Source organism: Drosophila sechellia, chromosome 3L, assembly GCF_004382195.2.
Source record: "Drosophila sechellia strain sech25 chromosome 3L, ASM438219v1, whole genome shotgun sequence".
NCBI lineage: Eukaryota > Metazoa > Arthropoda > Insecta > Diptera > Drosophilidae > Drosophila > Drosophila sechellia.
In genome coordinates this window covers 20,885,135-20,905,765 of record NC_045951.1, presented here as the reverse complement: position 1 = coordinate 20,905,765, position 20,631 = coordinate 20,885,135, and the positions used below count along the sequence as shown (strand labels likewise).

The 20,631-nt window shown below is 43.8% G+C and overlaps 4 protein-coding genes across 6 annotated transcripts; 2 read left to right on the top strand and 2 right to left on the bottom strand.

Annotated features, from left to right (window-relative positions):
- Window positions 1–6,288: 6,288 nt before the first annotated feature.
- Window positions 6,289–8,556, bottom strand: LOC6616447 (syntaxin-7). 2 transcript variants are annotated; one of them, XM_032718824.1, is made up of 6 exons: window positions 8,372–8,556; window positions 8,010–8,202; window positions 7,873–7,942; window positions 7,373–7,517; window positions 6,883–7,299; window positions 6,289–6,826 (listed from the first exon to the last, which is right to left on the bottom strand). In XM_032718824.1, exons 2-6 carry the CDS (start codon window positions 8,143–8,145, stop codon window positions 6,731–6,733), a joined length of 864 nt encoding a protein of 287 aa, XP_032574715.1. In that variant the 5' UTR covers window positions 8,146–8,202; window positions 8,372–8,556; the 3' UTR covers window positions 6,289–6,730. The 2 variants fall into 2 exon arrangements, with proteins under 2 accessions (XP_032574715.1, XP_002040808.1); XM_002040772.2 differs by having other exon boundaries at window positions 8,010–8,556.
- Window positions 8,557–9,598: 1,042 nt separating this feature from the next.
- Window positions 9,599–12,122, top strand: LOC6616446 (alkaline phosphatase). The gene is made up of 4 exons (XM_002040771.2): window positions 9,599–9,718; window positions 10,285–10,544; window positions 10,635–11,739; window positions 11,880–12,122. Exons 1-4 carry the CDS (start codon window positions 9,643–9,645, stop codon window positions 12,008–12,010), a joined length of 1,572 nt encoding a protein of 523 aa, XP_002040807.1. The 5' UTR covers window positions 9,599–9,642; the 3' UTR covers window positions 12,011–12,122.
- Window positions 12,123–12,500: 378 nt separating this feature from the next.
- On the top strand, window positions 12,501–15,263 carry LOC116801097. 2 transcript variants are annotated; one of them, XM_032718712.1, is made up of 3 exons: window positions 12,501–13,333; window positions 13,392–14,057; window positions 14,105–14,194. In XM_032718712.1, the coding sequence occupies exons 1-3, from the start codon at window positions 12,698–12,700 to the stop codon at window positions 14,111–14,113; spliced, it is 1,311 nt and encodes a 436-aa protein (XP_032574603.1). In that variant the 5' UTR covers window positions 12,501–12,697; the 3' UTR covers window positions 14,114–14,194. The 2 variants fall into 2 exon arrangements, with proteins under 2 accessions (XP_032574603.1, XP_032574602.1); XM_032718711.1 differs by having other exon boundaries at window positions 12,503–13,333; window positions 14,114–15,263.
- A 555-nt stretch (window positions 15,264–15,818) lies between these two features.
- LOC6616444 (adult enhancer factor 1) lies at window positions 15,819–20,068 on the bottom strand. The gene is given in 3 exon segments (XM_002040769.2): window positions 15,819–17,831; window positions 17,895–18,885; window positions 19,822–20,068. Coding segments are annotated over 2 exon segments (1,368 nt in total). The 5' UTR covers window positions 18,691–18,885; window positions 19,822–20,068; the 3' UTR covers window positions 15,819–17,259.
- Between the last annotated feature and the right edge of the window lie 563 nt (window positions 20,069–20,631).

The window sequence follows — 20,631 nt, the reverse complement described above, 5'->3', positions numbered from 1 at the left end:
CGTTTCTTCTCGAGGACTGCAGCGAAAGAAAGTCACAAAACAAATATACCCGAATGACCCGAGCCCATTCAAATCCGATACCGACCGCATCCAAGTACGGTCATTTCCGACCGGAATAAGTGTTAAGTCCAACGCGAAAAATAATTTCCATGCAATTTCAAGTGCATATTCGAATTACACTCGATATGTTTTACGAACTCTTGCCTTCGATGGGACATCCCAGTTGCCAGTTCCTAGGGAGCCCGTTAATGAAATGCGACACGTATTTCCCCTGACCCAAAATGGATATCGTTGTGGATGTGGATATGGATATGGATGACTTTGCCCGTGCCGTCCGTCAGTCCGCCCGTCCACTGTGTAATAAATATGAGACTCATTAAGAAAACCATAAATAAATGCAGCGTCAGTGCATGACCAACAATTAAGTGCGAGGAGCTGGCCCAAGATCATCCAATCTGGTCTTCAGCTCGAGCGATAAAAGAAGCCACCAGGGGCAGTTCAAGTACAGTGGTTCACGAACATTAAACATTATAAAGAAATATTATGACAAATATTCAAAACTTATAGTTACAAATCTTTTACTCACTCAGCTGAATGATAATGAAGTTAGCGTGTTTCATTCTGTGAATATTCGATATTCTGGCTATGATTAGTTAGAGACATCCTGCACTGTTCACCATGCGCCGAACCACTGTTCCACTGCCCAGACAATGTTAGGGCCTTGGTCTGGGTCCGATCGGCTGGAGGAGATGTAACATGAGCAAATAGTGAGATGAGGGCTAGGGCATGACGTCCACAATCATGTCGCCCGGCAGTCTGGAGCGACTTGGGCTGGGTTTTCGATTGGAAAATGAGTGAAGGAATCGGAATTGGAATTGGGTCTTGGTCTTGGTCTGGTGGCCACTTGAGGAAGCCCGGCGACAAATTTTGTGTGTGTGTGCTCGCCCAAAAATAGCATGACACTTGAATTTGAATCGTGCTCTAAGTCGGCAGTGGGACAGGTTTGTATGTTGTATAATTTACTGTGCGCAGATGGGGCAGTAGTTCCCTATTCACTATTTTTTGGGAATGCCCGTTCCGAAATTCCATTGAATTTCCACAGAAATATCCACAGAAAAGACAGCTTGGCTTGTGAACTCCGGCACCTGTGAGCCATGGATGCGATACCCAAGCACAGAAACTCCTCCGCACTCGCATGTGGGAGTCTATTATAAATTGTGGCCTGCGGCTTGTTATGGATAAAAAACAATCAGGATATATGGATACAGGCGGGCGAGCGGCGCAGACCCACTCCTGATTTGCTCTTTGATTTAACATATGGCCGGGATCCAGATCCAATCTCCACATCCAGCCACATCCGCATCCCACTTCCGAGGTTTTTCGCCTCGGCCTTCCCTCCAATCGATTGCACAATTTTTCGCATTGTCGCCCTTTTTGGCCAAGCAACCGGCGGCTACTTGGCCGCGCCCATTTCGTGTCCAAGCTGCGCCCACGGCTTGCATGCGAAATGCGAAATTGCGAAATACAAATGCCGCATGGAATGACGATGGGTGGTGACTTCCCCACGACCGCTCGAAATCCCTCCGGAGCCATGGGACCCTGGAGTCCCCGCCCGGCAATATTTTCTGTGTAAATATTATTCGCGCATATGGACTTGAGGACGTAATCCATAATTGGTTTGACCGTTTGCCATTCGCTCGATAATGGAAAAGATTCCCAGAATTGCGCCCCACACAAATTCGAGTAATCAGAAAGTGAGTCAAGTTGGATTTTATTGGGCAATGGAAAGTCGATGGATTGTGCTGAATAATGACGTGGGTGGCATACGATCATCTGAAATGTAGGAACATGATCGAAATGACTCTATAATTATATCACAAAAATATCTATTTGATTATCCTGAAATAGATAACAATTATAGTTTTGTAAGATATCTAAGTATGCAATTGCTGATGCATTAATCAATTGAGGTTCATAAATTATCCCAAATCAGGTAACAACATGCCTGGCCAAATCCCACCGATCCATCTTATGAATGGAGCCCAACTAACAGCCAATCGAAGCCCTAAATCACTTGGGCTAATGCTCCTCAAATTAGTCTGCCATTTGTCGGATCACTTCCACTTCCACGCCCACGGCAACCCTCCCGTCATCGAATATGAATCATTCCGCCTAATGAATGTGTCTGTCACTTGCTGTCAACACGTTGCGTTGAGGAAAACGTACCCCCGATCCGCAGAGATCCTATATGGATGGGTGGTGGGGTCCCCTCTTAAGTCACGGCCCTTACTCCCGAATATGAAATGGAGCAGGCGGCCGGAGCAGAAGGCCTCCAAATCGGCGATGGGCTATATTTAATACGGAGTGACATTAATGTCAGCCACAATTAGTCGGGGTGGAAAACGCCAGCGAAAAAGCGAAAAGGAAGAAAAACAAGGCGTTTTGGAAAAAGAAACAATCAAAAAACGATCAACGAGCCAACCAGAAATAATTTGACAGCTATCGGGGCCCCGAAAAATTGAGATATATATCTGGAGTAGACGCTTGGAGATGAGGCTGATCATCCGATGATGATCATTTTGTTATTGCAGCTTTCGAAACATTTTTTTATGGTTTTTTTTTTGGTACGTGGTTGAACCCAGTGAACTACGAAATTCGCCCTGGCCGTGGCCTTTTGTCTGGCCTTTGTTGCCAATTCGTAAACAAACAATTACACAAGAGAGCATCGGCAAATGGGCCACAAAAGGTCGATACTCCATCCACGACGCATTAGAGACACCTTCCCCGAATCCTCGCATAATTCGCACACAATGGGATGACGGAGCTCGAGCACGGTGGCACTGGCATCCCCACACGACCCTATATATCGACTACATCATCCGTATGCCATCCTCCGTCGACCGACTGACTCTAATCCCGGCCTGCGGCCTCACATGTCTCAATACTCCGTTACAGTTGCGAATGCTATTCCGATTTCGGGATGCACCCGAATCGATGGACGATCTCTTTGTAGTCGTAATCCCAGTCCCGCCGGTGGCAGTGGCATGGGGCCCTCCCAGATCCCTTCAAATTTTTATAAAAAACAGCCTGGGCGCCCCTGGCTCGGAAAATTGTTCATTTTCGCTATCTTCTTGCTGTGTTGACGCTTTTTTTCACACAGTTCGAGGGGCGCGTGGTGTGTGTGTACGAAGTGAATCAGATAAAAGATATAGTCGAGCGTGTTTATATTGAGCGAAGAGCAGAGTATCTAAAACTTTACAGTGGGTCCTATACATAACTGCAACTGAAATTGGTTCATATAATCGATTTTTTAGCGCAAAGTGAAATCCTATATCATTATCTGGAAAACTTGTAAGGGAAATAGATGTGTTAATTCCCTATTTAACATGCTATAAAGCCTTATGGCATGATGATATATGATATGAAATGATTACGATTTGTTGATGATATATTTAAATATCTTCTAGCGCGGTTTTACCAAATCCTACTGTTCGTTAAAGTAGTTCTCCTGAATCCCATCTGAGTGGTTGGTATAAAGTCAAGTGCTTATTATAGACAAGTTCTGTAAACGATAAGAGATAGATATTGTATTGACCCAATGATATTGTCTGATATTTGGAGTACCCAAACCCAAATCTAATATGGCATAAGGCGTACTGCCCACTGTGCTCCGGTGGGGCACTTGCCACTGAGCGAGCGGCGGCAGCAGGCTCCACTGTGCTGCCACAGTGGCAACCCCATAAACGGGCACCGGCGGCGTCTGCCGTTTGGGGCGGCTGAGATCAAAGAGCAGCGAGCGGTGCCTGCCAATCGGTTAAATCTTTTGAAATGTGCGCACTTTTTGACACCCAATTTGTTTAGAAGTGTGCGCAGCAGATGGAGAAAGGGGGGGCTTGGCGGTCTTGCTGCGCCAAGGGGAGCTGGCCTTCTTAAACAGCTCATAAATTCGCAGCTACACAGAAAAATATTTTGCATATTTAGTCTTACTTACTATATTCACTTATTTTATATGCAATAAAGTGGAGAGTTTAATTGAAAGGCGCATAGCTATGTTAGTTATATACAAAATTTGATTTCTGAACACCTTAACTTATGCATGTATATTATGCCTTTTTATTAAGATGAATTATTTTTTGCTCTGTATGAGGGAAAAACTGAAATGGTGGAAAACCATAGCGAGTGAAAAAGAGAGGCAGCACATCTGTGGGAAACTTTTTCTGCGAATTTCATTAATAAAACTGTCGAAAGTGTTGGGCATCAGGTGCTGCAACCCCCCGCCGCCCCCTAAACAGGTGAAAACGGAGCAATCAAACGAAACTTTTGATTTGGCATTTTTGTTTTTAATAAAAATTCAAAAGATTTACAGCCCTCCACGGCAAGTAATTCCACTTAAGATGCTGTAAGAGCAGAAGAATCAAGGCACTACGTCTTCCATTCATAAGAACGCTTAATTAAGAATTTTTCCAAATAAAATGGGGGGCGTGGTAGCGTTGGTAGCGTTGGAAATGGGATAATAATAAGTTTATTGATTTGGGAAATGCCATAAACCGGATGTTTATCCACCACGCACAACAACCTCATCATTGCTACAATCATCAGAGTTATATGTGCGTAGAAGGGAACTGATCGCAAAGCAACGTGCGAAATGTGCAGGGATTATCGGGGTTTAGATGCCGGAAGATGCGCGATTGCCATTTCACAGTTTTCCCCTCTAAACTGCAATTTTCCCAGGACCAGAAATTCCAAAATTCTGGCTAGCAAGTTGGTAAGTCAATCCACCGCTTAGCAAGTTCCGGAATTTCCACTGGCCATTCTACGTTTCACTGCCATCCAAAGTCAAAACATGCGGCTTGTGTTATTATGTTGGGAAAATCACCAAAGACGGAGGCTGGATTTATTTGGACAAAATAACTTTGCAAATGCGATTCGGTGGCTGTGGCCGACGACCACCGAAGATGTCAATATTGTCATGGTTCCATGTTTAGCGACTCCGGCCTATGCAAACAGCAGCCTCTTGGCCAAGAAAGCCGGGCTGACTACCTGCTGGGATTCCACGGGCCATGTGGGTGTGCATAGTTTCTGTTAATTTCCAACACCTCCGCCACTCGAGCTCGCAACGTGACCCAAGGCCCCGGGTCGGGATTTGGTCCCGGTTTGTCCACTGGCCAACCTGCCAAGTGCCGCATGTAGTCATAATCGATTTGATTAGGCCGTGATGGCCGTGCAACGATCGGGGCCTAACCCTTGGCCCCACGGAAGAGTAATAAATAATTCCCAGTCGAATTGGTCAGGCAGCTCGGTGACGTATTTGGACAGCCACTGACAGCCAAGCGGCCCAAAAGAAACAACCAGAAAATGGGTAAGAATTCCCACAGGGTCATTTTCAGATACTCTGCGAACTCAGAAATATTTTCAAAATTAAACTTAATAATGGCCACGATTTTAATAAAATTTGCCTGCAAATATATCTGAAAAGCAGAATTATTAATATGAAAATATTATGTGTCAGTGAATATTGCAAAATATATTATATATCATTACCAGAATAATAATAGTAATTACTTATCGTCTAGTTTGAAAATAACACAATTTTTCCCCTTTGAAAAACCTAATCCACTCTCCTGAATGATTCAATATACCCAGCGAACCACAGGGCAGAGATCCGAATCGACTTGGGCCAGAAATAACTGGATGACTTGGCGGGAAATGATTCTTGGCGAGCCCCGGGGCGAGTTCGAGAAGGAAATGAGCTGCACTTAAATGCATGCGAGAAAACCACTCGATGCCAACAAGTGGATAAGAAGCCACCACACAAATGATGCCCAAACGAACTATCAATGTCAGTGAATTGGCAAAAAATTTAAACTCAATTTGTATGCAGGCCAGCGGAGCTGGAATTTCAAATGTGGAAGAAGATGGGGTCCGGCGACGAGGAAACCCTTTAGCCCCGGCTGACACACCTCAACGATGCAGCAAGCTGAAGTGGGTCCACCGCATCCAGGTCTGTTGTGGCATTAATGTGCCAGCAGATAGCGCTGAACACCCAGTCGGATTGGTACCAATGTATTGGGATCGAGATCGGGTTGGGAGTCGGGGGATGGGAGCTCCTAAGCCGCTAAAGCATGCGTAACAATGGCCAACACGAAATCTTAATGATCGCTAAGCCAAGGAGGAGTCGATGACCATGCACTTCTCCGAATGCCCAGAAGAGCTGGCGAGTTCCATTCATTGATTCATTCAGGTCGGGCCCTAAATGAAGTGCTCCAAGTGTTTTCAACGCACGCAGGATCGATTTTCATGTTTATTATTTCATTTTTCGTACATGTGTATGGCTTCCTCTGCCTCAATACAATACAAAGCGCTGGCGAATGAGTTTCGGAACATAATTAGAATTTGAAGCCAACAGTGGTTTATCAATACTAATAATCAATATACAGGGTGCGTAATAATAAAAGTAGTACACATAAAATATAAAATTTTTTTAAAGCAAATATAACAGATGCACGTGCCGGTGAATACTCCTCGAAACACTAAATCTTCGTCTACGAGTCGCAGTTTTCGATTTCAGCCAGTATTGGAAGTTGGATTAAGGATTAAAGCCACAATCTCGCCTAAGGTCCAAAGGATTGGGTGGGGAATTACGGGGTTTAGGGGCCTGCATGCGGCAACTCTTGTCTTTTCACAACAATTTACTAGTTTGGTTTGAATGATTCGGATTGGCCGGAAGGCTCTAGTTCTTTAACTGAAAAACGAGTATCAAGATGATGGCCAGCAGCACGGCGCTCAGGATGCCCACCAAAATCAGCTTCTTCTTGCGCACTTTGTTCTGAAAAACAAAATATTTAAATTATTTAAGGAAACCCTTGTTGGGGCGACACTTACCCTGTAAGAGCTCGCCTTGCGCAGATTTTCCGTGCCCTGCGAGACAAAAATGCTAGTCTGTTCCACCTGCGACTCGATGGAGTCCACCGTCAGTCCCTGTTCGTAAACTAGGGCGCCAAGCTTTTTGTATATCTCGTTCACGCCCACGATGTTGTTCTCCAACTCCCGTATGACCTGCTCCTGTTCCTCGAGGGCCTGCAGGTCCACCTGCTCCTCCATCTGAGTCTGCAGCTGTTGCTGGTTTGATTTGCGGTTGAAGAAGTTGTCCTCAAAGAAGGAGTTGTTGTCCTGCTGGCTGGTGCTACTGTTGGAGCTGCCGGTACGCGATGAGCCAGGTGGACGGGCGATGTTGTAGCTATCTCCGCGCGCCTGGCGCAACGCCGTCTTCTCTATGTCCGCCGTCTTGCGCTGGACAGCCTAAAAATACCAATGATAAACAATCAGCATGACTCACAAAGCCATTTGCTTATCTGCGAGAACAAAAACAAACCTGGAAGGCGGTCAGTGCCGCGGTGAACTCGTCCACGAGCCTATCCCGCTGGATCTTCAGGTGGCGCTCCTTACACTTGTCCACCTCGTTGATTTGATTGTTTGTGTCCGTCACGAGCTGGTTGGTGTAGGTCATTATTTGGTGGCTGTGGAGTAAGGATTGTTATTTTTATCGTGCGTTAAACAATGATTTGATTTGTGAATCACACTGGGCTGATACGTTTTCAAAATCCATGACTACATTTCGTGTACAACAATGTTGTACAATGTGCTGTTGGTTTATATGGTCGGTTGATGTGCTCAAAATGCATTAAAAGACTGTATTGCCTTAAGGAGATGTTATAAGCACATTGTAAGTAAACACGTAGTAAAGATCTATACTGGGTCTTTAGAATTTATGATTTGTATGAGAGATGAATGATCGATGTATCTCTGCAATGGGTTCATCTATGGGGATAGCTTAAATTCCAAACCAAGAGATCGTAATTATAATCATCTTACAGCTGTTTCTTGAGCTCCGGGGAATCCTGGGGCGTGTTCAGTTGATTGACCATGCGCTGCATCGTAGACACTGCGAAAGAGACAGAAAATTAGATTAGTCATAGGCGAAAGTTGGCAAGTGCTTCGACGCCACTTACCATTCTGCTGCACCTTCTGTATGCTGGTGGCTATAATCTGGGCCAGCCTTTGGAAATCTATTTCGCTAAGGCCTCCTCCTCCGCCCCCTCCTCCTCCTCCGCCGCTTAGGCCATTCTCCATATGCTGCAAGTCCATACTTTCGTAGGCAGACACTTTGGTGACCTTCGAGTTATCACTGGAGACAAGTTGTTCCTGGAGAGACAAACAATCGGCCCCGTGGCCCACTTATATCACATTCACTTTTATGCGTCTCAGCCAGGTTCTTGATTCTATATTCTATATTCGTGCTTGTTTGTTAGTTTGTCTGTTTGTCGGAATGTTTGCCTTTCGCATTCCCTTTGTTTGCTGCACAGCCACCCACCTTTTGTGGTTCTCCTAGCTGTCGTTGGTGACCTTCGCCTGTGACCTTGATCTTAAATCATTTCCTTCGCACTTTTTACGCGTATCGCAATCTAAAATTTGTTGATTTAAGTAGGTGGAATGTTCGCAAAATTGAAATTCTGGCTATGTTTTTACAACAATTGGAACGGAACTGCCAACTTGTGAGAAAGTCACTTTCGACTTACCCCTAAAAGTGCCATAGCGCGATAATGGCACACAGATGGTTTGCATCACTTCCTAGCTACGCTTTACAGCACATAAATTATATCGATATTGGGCGCGCCATTCAAATAACAGATAAATAAAACTACATTTTAATTATATTCTTCCCCCTATACTTTGTCTCAAAAATGTAAATAAGTCCTGAGATTTATTACTGAAAATCGATACGTGTCAAATATGAACTGATTAATGTTACAAATCAAAATTATAAATTATTATTTTACACCTTTTTCTCCGAAATTAATATTTCAGATTAGGAAAATTTCGTATAGAAATAAAAATGACCAACAGTGATGCCCAACAAAAACTTATAAGCCCAATTTTAGGAAGTTTTATTTCCATTCAATAAATATGTATGTACATACCAAATGCTTTTGAAAAATTATATTGCTCATCCAGAATGTTATATAAAACTTAAAATTTAGCATTTTACAACTCAGCCTATTTGAAACCTGTTTAGCAGAAATGAAATTGAAGATTATTACATTTCATCAAAAACCCAAATAACTGGTAGACAAAATAAGTGCAACTCGTTGATAAAAACAAAAGCAAGTTAATTAAATTTAACGTTACAAATCAGTGTATTGGAGATTGTTATCAGTATCCGGTGTTTGGCAGGGTTAATGAACTTAAGATCTCAGAATGAATTAGGCTGTTTCGATGCATCCACTAATTACATCATCTCCTACTGCGGTGCAAGATATTATGCAAATGATCTATGCAAGGAACATGATTTTGGGAAAACAACATTTTATTCTAGCTGTGCTGGCTGCATAATTTTAATAAGGGCATTAATGACTTTCTTTCATCCCGAAATTCCGGTTGGTAAGTGTATTTAGAAGCTTACTAATACAGGGACGGTTTTTAATTTATTGTCTTAGTGTTTTTTGGTAATTCGACTCGCATTTTCGGGCCATGTCTTACCGGGCTCGTATAAATAAGCCTCCAACTGCGAAATGCGGCTTAGTTGATCCGTAGACTTCGTAACGCCCCGACCAGTCGAAAGTTAGTTCATCAAAATTCCGTGCGATGCGTGCTCTCCGGTTCTTTACGGCTCTTGCCCTCCAACTCACGGCCTGTAGCAGCCAGTACAAATATGGGCCAGGTGCGTAACGTCAAGACCGAGATCAGAAACGGGCACATAAGACCCGAAATGAATAGATGAAAGACGAGTGAGAGTGTGTCAGGTCGAAAGCAAACTCAAAACATATGCAGAATTGATTAATCAAGTGCTAAACGGAGTATAAAAGGCGTCAGCAAAATACTCGTAAATTAAATTAAATATTTGACACCCCGCCAACAGAGCTGTCAAACACCAATTTTTCCTAAGGAGATTGTTTTGACGAAAGTGGATATAAAATTAATTTTTTAAATTAATTTGTATGCTTAATTTCCATAAGCATCTTTCGGTCTTCTATAAATGTGCTTTCTTCTGAAAGCAATTTCCCTTTTTAATGAATAATTCGAAAGTGGAGTGGAAAACAATGGCAATTGCGTCTGTGCTTTTGTTTTGTAAAACGAAACATGTGCTTGGAATTCATAAATTCTTGGGGTTGTACTTGAAATCTATATGCATGTCAGCTAAAAACAAAAAAGGGCTTCAAATAATCTGAATAATATGAATTCTTAATTTGTAATGAAATAAATAAGCTGAAATCGCATAACTTTTAGAGCAATCCTGGGACCTCGACTCCATTTCCGAGTTGAAGAGCAAGGAGTTCTGGTTCCACGACGCTCAGCGCACGCTCTACAATAAGCTATCCACTCCACCAAACCAGTATCGTGCCAAGAATATAATCTTTTTCCTGGGCGATGGTATGTCCGTTCCCACGGTAACCGCAGGCAGGATCTTTGATGGACAGCTGCGTGGAGTGGTGGGCGAACGGAATCGTCTTGAGTTCGAGAAATTCAACTATGTGGGTCTGTCAAAGGTGCGTATATATATCTCAATAAGCTGCTAGTCAATTTAGTAAATAACTAGTTAATAACTAGTAAGTAATTAACCCCTTCTTTCGTTATAGACCTATTGCGTCAATAAACAAGTGGCTGACTCCGCCTGCACCGCGTCGGCCTATCTGTCGGGGATCAAGGCGAACTATCTGACCATCGGGGTGACCGCCGATGTGGAGTTGAACGACTGCAAGGGATCGCGCTTGCCGCAGAATAGGCTCTCTTCGATTGCCGCCTGGGCGCTCAAAGGTGGCAAGTCAGCCGGATTGGTGACCACCACTCGGGTTACCCACGCCAGTCCTGCCGGAGTTTATGCGCACACCTCGAATCGCGATTTCGAGAGCGACTACGACGTGACCAAGTTGGGTCAAAATCCGGGAAACTGTCCAGATATCGCCCAGCAACTGATAGACGGAGAGGTGGGCAAGCGACTGCGAGTGGTCATGGGCGGTGGAACCATTAAATTCCTGCCCAATACCACGACCGATGTGTTCGGAAACAAGGGCCAGCGGTTGGATAATAGGAACCTCATTGAGGAATGGCAACAAACAAAGCCAGGCAATGCCAGGGTTGTGTTTAGTCGAACGGATCTCCTGAACAATGATCCGCAGAACACTGACTTCCTGCTGGGGCTCTTCAATGCCTCTCACTTGGCGTACCACATGGACGACAGCATAGACACACCCACGCTACCCGAGATGACGGCGGCGGCCATAAATGTCCTTTCCAGAGATCCAAACGGGTATTTCCTTTTCGTGGAAGGCGGTCGAATCGATCACGCCCATCATGAGACCAAGGCCAAAAAGGCTCTGGATGAAACCGTCCAGTTTTCGGACGCAGTGAGAAAGGCACGAAAACTCACCAATCCCTGGGACACCTTAATCGTGGTGAGTGCGGATCACGGACACACGGTCACGATCAGCGGCTATCCGGATGTTAACAACAGCATAGTAGGACTCAATTCCGAGCTAAGTAATGTGGACCAGCTGCCCTACACGGCCATCTCATATGCCAACGGCCCGGCCTACGAGAGATTCTACAAATCGACGGACGGGGTGGTGGAGCGCGTAGATCTCCGTAACCTGGACTTTTCCAAACCGGATGCCATCTATCCTCATGGAGTGCCCATGACCGAGGAGACTCACGGCGGTGGCGATGTGGCCGTCTATGCTCACGGTGAGTTCATGTCTTTTTTAGTTTTCAAGTCGTTTTTTTAGATGATTTTGAATGATCTATATAATCTAAAATCCAAGCAAAGAAGTCGCATTTAATCAAAACTCTTGAAATGTATAATGTTCTGTGATATCTTCTTCAAGGTCCATGGTCTCATCTCTTCACTGGAGTTTACGAACAAAGCACTTTGCCTCATTTGATGGGCTTCGCTTCTTGCTTAGGACCTGGAATCACATATTGCGATCTGCAGCCAAAAGCAAGATACTCTCCATAGAAAATCGCCTAGGAATAAATGAAAACTGTTTAGCCTGAGAGATTAGGATTAGACTGTAATAACAATATGTTTAGAAAGAAAATAAAATAAAATAAAAATAGAATAACTTTAACTTTCTAGCTTAAATATATAAGAATAGAAGAATAGAATAAGAAGCAACAACTCTTCCCAACATTATTAATTAAAAAACAGACAAATTACCTTAGAAAATTATCTCCCTGGTGCCAATTGATAGCCCCCCAAATAATGAAAGCATAACCCATTATACCAACAACTCTAAAGCCTGTGGTGTGATATACCCAGAAGAGATCATAAGACTGCGTCTGGACACACCATTTTAATAGAAAATTTGAACAGAGAACTTAATAGAGTTTGAATTTTGGTTATTCCCCATAGTTTCGATATTATCGCGTAAGTTAAAATGCCGTTTAGCCCATTAGTAGCGATTGTTCTACCGTTCTACCGTTCGGGTATATTAAGGCGGTCTGTCAACGGTCACACTTTAATTATCGCCTGCAAAGAAACACAAATTGTGTTTTTAATACTTTTGAAATTCTAGCATAAATATTGTTTACACGCTCTGATGTCGACCACAATTAACGCCATAACCTTAGTCCTAGTCTAGAGGTTAAAAATAATCCTGAAACCAAAGAACCTGAAGATCAGTTAGTAGCCGACGGAATTGCAATGGGTTCCAACGGCGAAGTATTATTGAATTTCGCAATGAACTCAGACAGCGTAAATACCATCATAAGTTCCACAACGGACTTCGCAGAAATTGTCTTAGACAATAGTTTAGAGTTTAACCAGACGGTTCCTTACCAACCGCAGGATTCGGACGTAGAAATGGTCTCTGTCAGATCAGATGCGGTTTCCAAAGCAAATGATAAATCAGATGCCAAATTAGATGGTGAATCGATATTAGAGTCAGGAGCCAAACTTCAGGCGACCCCGGAGGAGGTTTTCGCGAGGAAGGGATGCCTCAAGAGGACCATGGAATGTCCTGCCCCGCCTAATCCTACTCCCAAGAAACGGGACTGGAAGATTAACCTGCGTATCTTGATCTCAAATCTGTACATCAAAAGCGAGAATCGTCTTCCGGGAGCATGTGTTTCCAGGTGTCTTTACAATACTAGTCTGTGCACGCAAAGACATCGGTGCTCCGCGCTCCCGGATGGCCCAAACTTTTCGGCCGTGCAGGCGCTACGAACCACGTTGCACGGCCAGCACTACGATACATTCCTGGACATTCTGGAGATGATGGTGATGCAGGGTGTCTACCCAGGCGAAGGAGTCTTTGACAGACTAATAGATATGGCCATGGTTGATTGCTTATTTCTATTGTGCCACACTGTAATAATATCATGAATTCCTTATGCAGATCCTAATTGCCAAAGAGATAAGCGTAAAGGAGCTGGGTGACATCTACAACAAACTTATACGCATCTTCTTTCTTCTGGTCGACGCCTTTCCCCCGTGCTGGACAGCCCTGCGTCCTTACTACTTGAGTTTTCTGGGTGTCTCGAATCCCGCCTTGCGGGCAACACGTTCAACCGATTCTACCCAGAAGTTGCAGTTTTACATTGATCTTTTAGAGGAAAATCTAATGCATTGCAGCGATGAAGAGATACGTGAAAACACCAAATTCTATGAAAAGTTTGTGTTTAACTTTTCGGAAGAGGAGGACGCGAATATGTCACAGGAAACGGTCTTTCTGCGACATGTACAGCAGTATGACTGGCAGAGTGGGAAGCTTTGTTTGGACGACTTCAAGAGAATGTCGCCCGCAGTCCGCTTGGCACGGGTCTGTGATGTCCTGAACATGCTCACATGGGTTTTGGAAATGGAGTTCCTCTCCTGGCTGGATCATAACAGGTTGAGGCAGTCTGAGTCGGAGATGTTTCAGGAGAACTCCAGGTCATTTGCCTGGATCGTATTTGGAATGTCAGCAGGAACGCGTCTCACCGACATCGTTAAGCAAATTATGAGGCTGTATGGACAGGCAGTGGCGAAGTCCATGTACCCAGAACGCCAGAGGATTCTCCAGGTAGGTTTGTCATGTTTTGGGTTTGATGATTTATGTAACTATTTCAGTTCTATTAGCGCCTTGTTTCCCTTATCGTCGAAGCAAGCAACACGGCCGATCTAAAGTACAAGGATAATGCTGTGATATATCCAAGTCTTGGATCCCAAACCCGTCTGCTCATCGAAGAGTTCTTCAAGATTTTTAAATCACACAATCGCAAAAAGATTTCCACCTACCTAAAGACTATTCCGCAGTTGGACCACCCATATCTCCGCTTCGAGTTCACAGACCACTTTTTGAAACTCTTTATCTTTCCCAAAAAAACTCATTTTGGACCGGAGAAAGTGGTCGGAGAATTCAGAGCGCGTCAATGGATAAAGTACAACTTGAAAAGTGAGATTGAGGATGACGACGACGAGCAGTTGTCTCGTGAGGATTACCTGGCATTACTCCTTAGCGCCTTAAAAGACTACGACAAGTGGTTAAATCTTGGAGGCTTCTGGAAGTATCTAAAGAGTAAGGAGTTCGTGCAGCCCTTGACTGTGAGGATCAGTCCTGTGGGAAGGGTTGTTCGCGAGGCGCCGAAGGTGTTCAGGCTGGATGCGTTGGATGAGGAGGAACACACCTGGAAGGAGCGCATGAACACCAAGGTAATTACAGGTCGGCCAAAGGTGAATCTGCCGGTGGCCAGAATCGATACGGCCGAGATATGTGTGCGCTATGGCGAGGATATGCGACATATGAGCGTTTTGCGAAAACTTCTTCAAAACAAAGTTCACAAGGAGGTCGATGTGTCGGAGTGGTTAACCTATATAAACAACTTTCTGGGCTATGAATAGTCCATGCCTCCAGCAGACTCTGTGCCTTCCTCCGTAGTGGGAGGCATATGAGTGCCCAAATATGAATATATATCTAAGGCTCAATTATGTTTAAGAAATATCATACCGAAAGTTCAAACTTAGTTATTTTAAGCCTATAGAAAACATTAGTGAGTGGAAAATTTGTTTTTGTTTTGTTTTGAGTTAACTAGTATTTACCTAAATGGTTTCAAATAAGAATACATTTGATTCATTGCCATTTGTCATAAATTCCGTTTCTGTATTTCTCCATTGCAAATATATATTTATGCTGTAACTAAATACACAATTACGTACACATTTACATATAAATACAGCTACTGCGCATGTACATACATACATTAATAAATATATGTGTATAATTATATAATATTATCGCGATTTGTTTTTAAGCCTTTTGCTTGTTGGTTTTTTTGCAGTTCCTCATCCTTCTGCCATCTCGATTTGCCTAACGTGTCTTGTCTTTGTTCATTGTATGTCTAAATTCTTTGCAGTTTACATTTTTACACACTCAACTATCATTAAAGTAGGCGCTTAAATGCTAATCTCACTACGTCACTTATATATTAAGTATATGCATACGCTGGGGAGGGTTAGAGAAGCTGGGTGCAGAGCTCAGATGTTGCAAAGACCAGAATCCAATCTGCATCCAATATTAGGCTTTCATTTTAGAGCGACCTTTCGAATTTCCTAGGGATCTTAGATCCTGGTGAGGATCTGCATTCAGTGCCTTGAAAAAACATAGTACGGATTCAAGCGTTGCTCTTATCATTGCTCTGCTAGGTTGGGATTTCGGTTTTTCGTTTCTGCTGCCTTGTCCTTAATTTTTTAACACTACACATTTATCAACATTTATTTAATATTCATTCCATATAGGCTAGGTTTCTTTGAATGTGTCTCCACTTCCCGGCTTGCAATTGATTCGTATACATTTGGGGACTTCCGTGTTTATTGCGCTTTGAATTCTATAGGAACTTGTTACAGGAGTCTTTTCGGTTTGACCCTTGCTGCAGTTTTTAAAGGTATTTAAAGGCGACCGGCAATTGAAAACAAAGGACAGTCGAGATGTGAGGAAACCAAGGGTTACATACATAAATTAAAGGGCTAACATAAAAAGTCACATGTTGTATTTTTAGAAAATATTATTTTCTCTTTTAAAAAGGTTTTCGTTTACAATTTAGTTAAACTCTCTCCTTAACGCCACTGCTTTCGCTTTATACATACAAATTGGAGTTGGGCTTTGTACAGAACTTGTTGCTTTCCTATCTCATAATCGTAATTAGTTATGAATTAATTAGCGTTACTTTGTGTTTACTTCATTAACTAATATTTAAACGAAGGCTAGCGTGACAGCTTTTGTGTTTCCAAATTATGCCAATGCTGAAATTAAAACTACTAAGACTAATCAATTAAAATTAACAAAACGCTGATTTAAAAACTATGGCTCTCTAGGGACTAAGAGCTATTTAGATAGTTTCGACCACTTAACACTATTAGAATATTTTTCTTTGCCGTTTTCTGTTCAGGATATTTTTTAAGTTTTGCTGACAAGTTTACGAAGTTAAATAATTCAGCTATTGATTTTATAAACAAATTGTATTTGTGTTAGCCCAGACTAAAACACGCCCTTCCAAGATGGCGAAAAAAAGTAACCAACTTTGAGTTGTACAACAATTTTTCTTAAGCTTTAAATGCTAAATTAAACAACTTAAAAGTGAGTCGGATCAAAAATTTACAATCTGAAACGGGTTGCACTTTGGGAAGTATTTTAGTTAAGTTTTTCGTACACGCAATGGCTTTTTGCTTTTCGGGTTTAGTTTGCTCTTGCTATTAGCAAATTATTTCACTCTAGTTAGGATTAGGTTATTTTATAAGTGAGTAGAGAGGGATTTAATCTATTTCCGGAACTGAGAGGGTTGTGAATGTGAGATGGGGTGCGCTGCTATAGAGACAACTCTCTGCTAAGGTCTTTCATCTGGTTTTTAGTTTAGCTTTACTATTATTTTAGTATTTGTTTCTGTTTACGGTTCGTGTTCTTTTTTTGGGAGCTCTGGGTGCTGGTGTTGGCGCCTTTCGTTTAGCTACTTTTGAAGCGTTTGCTATACAATCATCTTGGTAAATTCTTAGTCACACATTTAAACCTTAACAACAACAACAATGTTCGCTACAATTAAACAACTAACAACAACGTAAGCGTACACACCAAACATGGCTCACTTCTGGTTCGATCGCTGCTCCTCTTTCTGCTCCTGAATTTCCACTACATCCGCTTCTGTTTTCGCTTCCACTTCCGACTCCTGCTCCTGTTCGTCCACTTCATCCGCATTCTCCTCCTTGAGCATGTACTCGAGGAGCAGCTCATCGACTCATCCCTCGCGTTGCGTTTCCGCCGCCGCTGACGTCGTGGTTGTGCCACCATTCGATGGTGACTCCACCTTGATCACTCCAAGTTGCTGCAGTTCCTCTCGTGTGTGCTGGATGCGACCCACCACAACACCACCCATGGTCACAAAGCTCCCGTCCGCCGTCACAGCGCCCAATTGCATAGCGCTGGATAAATCCCCTAGAGCGGCCACATTAAAATGATGGTGTGGCGAGCCATCCTGAATGTGTTGGTGCTGCTGGTGATGCTGGGCCACTGACGTGGCGGAGGGCAACGTGGTTATGGTGACTCCACGCTGGTCGATATGCTGCTGCTGCTGGGACGGAGGCGGCGGGTGGTGCTGATGCTGCTGCTGTTGGTGGTGGTGCTGGTGTTGCTGCTGCTGATGGTGGTGTGCCGCCAACGGCATTCGTCCTAGTCACCCCTCATCCTCCTCTGTTTTGATCTTAACAGGAACGTAGACTTTGTCCATGACGTGTATCTTTATGTGGTTGTTGAGCGTGCTGGACTGTCGGAACTGCTTCTTGCAGATGACGCACTCAAAAGGCTTTTCACCTGAAGAATAAGACACAGATTAGTTTCGATCAAAATTGTAGGATAGCACACTTCATCACTCACCCGTGTGGATCTTCACATGGTTGGCCAGCGTGCTCAGCTGTCGAAAATGCTTGGGACAAAAGTTGCAGTTATAAGGCTTCTCGCCCGTATGGATCTTCAGATGGTTCGTCAGCGTCGACGATTGACGGAAGGTCTTATCACAAACGTTGCATTTGTAGGGCTTCTCGCCAGTATGGATCTTCACGTGGTTGGTCAGTGTGCTTAGCTGTCGGAAGCGACGATCGCAGACGGTGCAGTGGAAAGGTTTCTCCGGCTCGCGGACAGTTCCCCCTCCGCCAACGGCAGCGTTGCCCTCTCCGGGATGCTCGCTATGTCCATTGGCCAGGTAATGCTCACTGTGGATCGTTGTCGGACTATGCGTGGTCAGGTGCGTCAGATGTGGCGGTGGTGGCGGCGGTTGTTGTTGTTCCGCCGCAGCAGCTTGGGCTGCTGCAGCCTGAGCAGCGGCCATGGCCGCTGCTTGGGCGGCACTATGCGCCTCCGCCGAGATCCCACTTAAGTGCATCTGGAAGGGCAAGGGGAGTTCCGTGGGTGGCGGCGGCACAGAGGGTGGTCCGCTCGACTGCTGTTGCTGCTGCTGATGATGTTGCTGCTGCTGCTGTTGTTGTTGTTGTTGCTGCTGCTGCTGTTGAACCGCCGCCATGTGAGCCGGATGCGTGGCCTGGGTTACCGTCTCATTGTTATTATTGTTTGCTATGGTGGTTTGGGGCTGGGCAGCTACTATGACAATGTCGCAGTTACTGCTCATCGCCGTAGCAGCGGCATGCGCATGGGGCAGGCTTTTGATATGCATCATGGACTGCTCTTGCTGGGATTAGGTAGTCTGGATTCGGGATTCGAAGCTGCAGTTGAATCTGATGGAATAGTGGAGGGAGACTGTGGTACCTCGGTGACTTGAACAGAAAGCTGGCTAACAAACTAAGATCGATGCTTCAAAAATGCCACGACATGCTCATCTTGGGCGCTTCTCTGATGTTGTTGCTGCTAGTGCCTGTGTTTGGAGAAGGGAGATTGGGATTAGTTGAGTCGGCGGCTTGGCTTTTTGGTATGCAAAAATATGTGAGGAATTCCCAAAACATACGAAATACCTAACTGCGAAATTATAAATCTAAATTATTCAATAGCTGACACACTTCGATAGCTGGGCTCCCAGCTCCAGCTCCACCTCCTCCCCTTGAAGACCCCTTCCATACATTCCTATGGTTCTTTGTATGCCCTTATTAGTGAAACGCATTGAAGCCCATTTTGTTTCCTAACCAGCATATTACTCCTTCCGTCTTCTTTAAGATTTTTTTAGGCAAACTTCTCTACATACATAAGTATTTGGAACTACATGGCTTACATACATATATATGTACATGTTTGTAAGGATATAACTGGCTTACTTTACGGTTTAAAAGTAAGTTTTAAATCATTTAGGTATAATGATTAACGCATTAAGTTAAATATTTTCGAACTTTATGACATCTATTAAACAGCCATACTAATATTAAACTCATGAGGAAATTGTGATGTGTCATTTTTTAATTAGATCCATATCGGATGACCAAAGGACGAATCCTTAATAGATTTTTATTAATGCGAGGGTATCAAAACATAGAATATGCGTCAAAGAGCATAAATTATTAAACATACGATTATGCATTTTGAAACAAAATAAAAACGCGCGCTGCCTGCATGCATGTAACTTTTAATATATTTTTTTAACGCTGGTTTTTACGTCCGCCGGACAAGTTACCTGGCCCGCCCTTGCTCCGCACCACCCCCCTACCCCACACACACAGACAGACACTGAGGCCAACACAACACGCACACACATGGAGCACTCAGGTACTCACTCTTTTTTGTGTTGAATTGACAGCGTGTTACTTTCTCGCCAAATTACATGTGTTTTTCTGGCAACTTAAGAAGTTAGTGATAACTTTACCTATTGGATAACAATCGAAACGGAGGCGAGATCGTCAGGATTCCGAAGTGACCTTTTTTGGGCGGCTTTTTTGGTGATATTTTCTCCTTTTTTCAAAAGCAGTTTTTCCACTAACACGTTGCCTTCAGATCGCCCCTCGCGATCCCCTCTTCTGTTAAAGTCACAACCACTTTCAGTCGCACACACATATGGACATCACTAGCGCACACACGTACACGTACTGTGTAAAAGCTCTTTTGAGGTTAGGAGACTTTTAATTTTGGAGCTCTGCGCTCGAAAATGTCCATTGTTTTTCACACGTCTATAAACTCTACTTTTGCCAAATGATTCCAAATGGAATTGGGTATACTAAGAGGCACACTTGAACTATTTTCGGGCGCCCACACATTGACCTACCTTTCCATTTTGTGGCTGTGCTGTGTGGGGCCTTTCAGGTTTAGATTTCCCCCGTTTTACATCATTTTCCGCACTCGATTCGGTTTTTTGGGGGATATGGGCCTTCCGCAGGGTGTTCGCGCTTTGCTCTCGCCTATCAGAATCGGGTCCTCACAGCATTATCTGTGGCTGGGTCTTCATTTATAAAAAGCGTATAAACGTTAGAAAAATAGTACAAATATTTCATTTCTTTTTTTACTGTTTCGCGTACAAAATAGACGCGAATGAACTAGTGCCAATTGGGGATGGGCGATAGCTATGGGGGACCTGTTACTGATCACGAGTGTGAAGGAATCACGATGACTGCTCTGACTCAATGGGAAAGTTGGTAAAACAGATAAAATTTGGGAAGAGTCGCAGATTTATTTAGGCCAG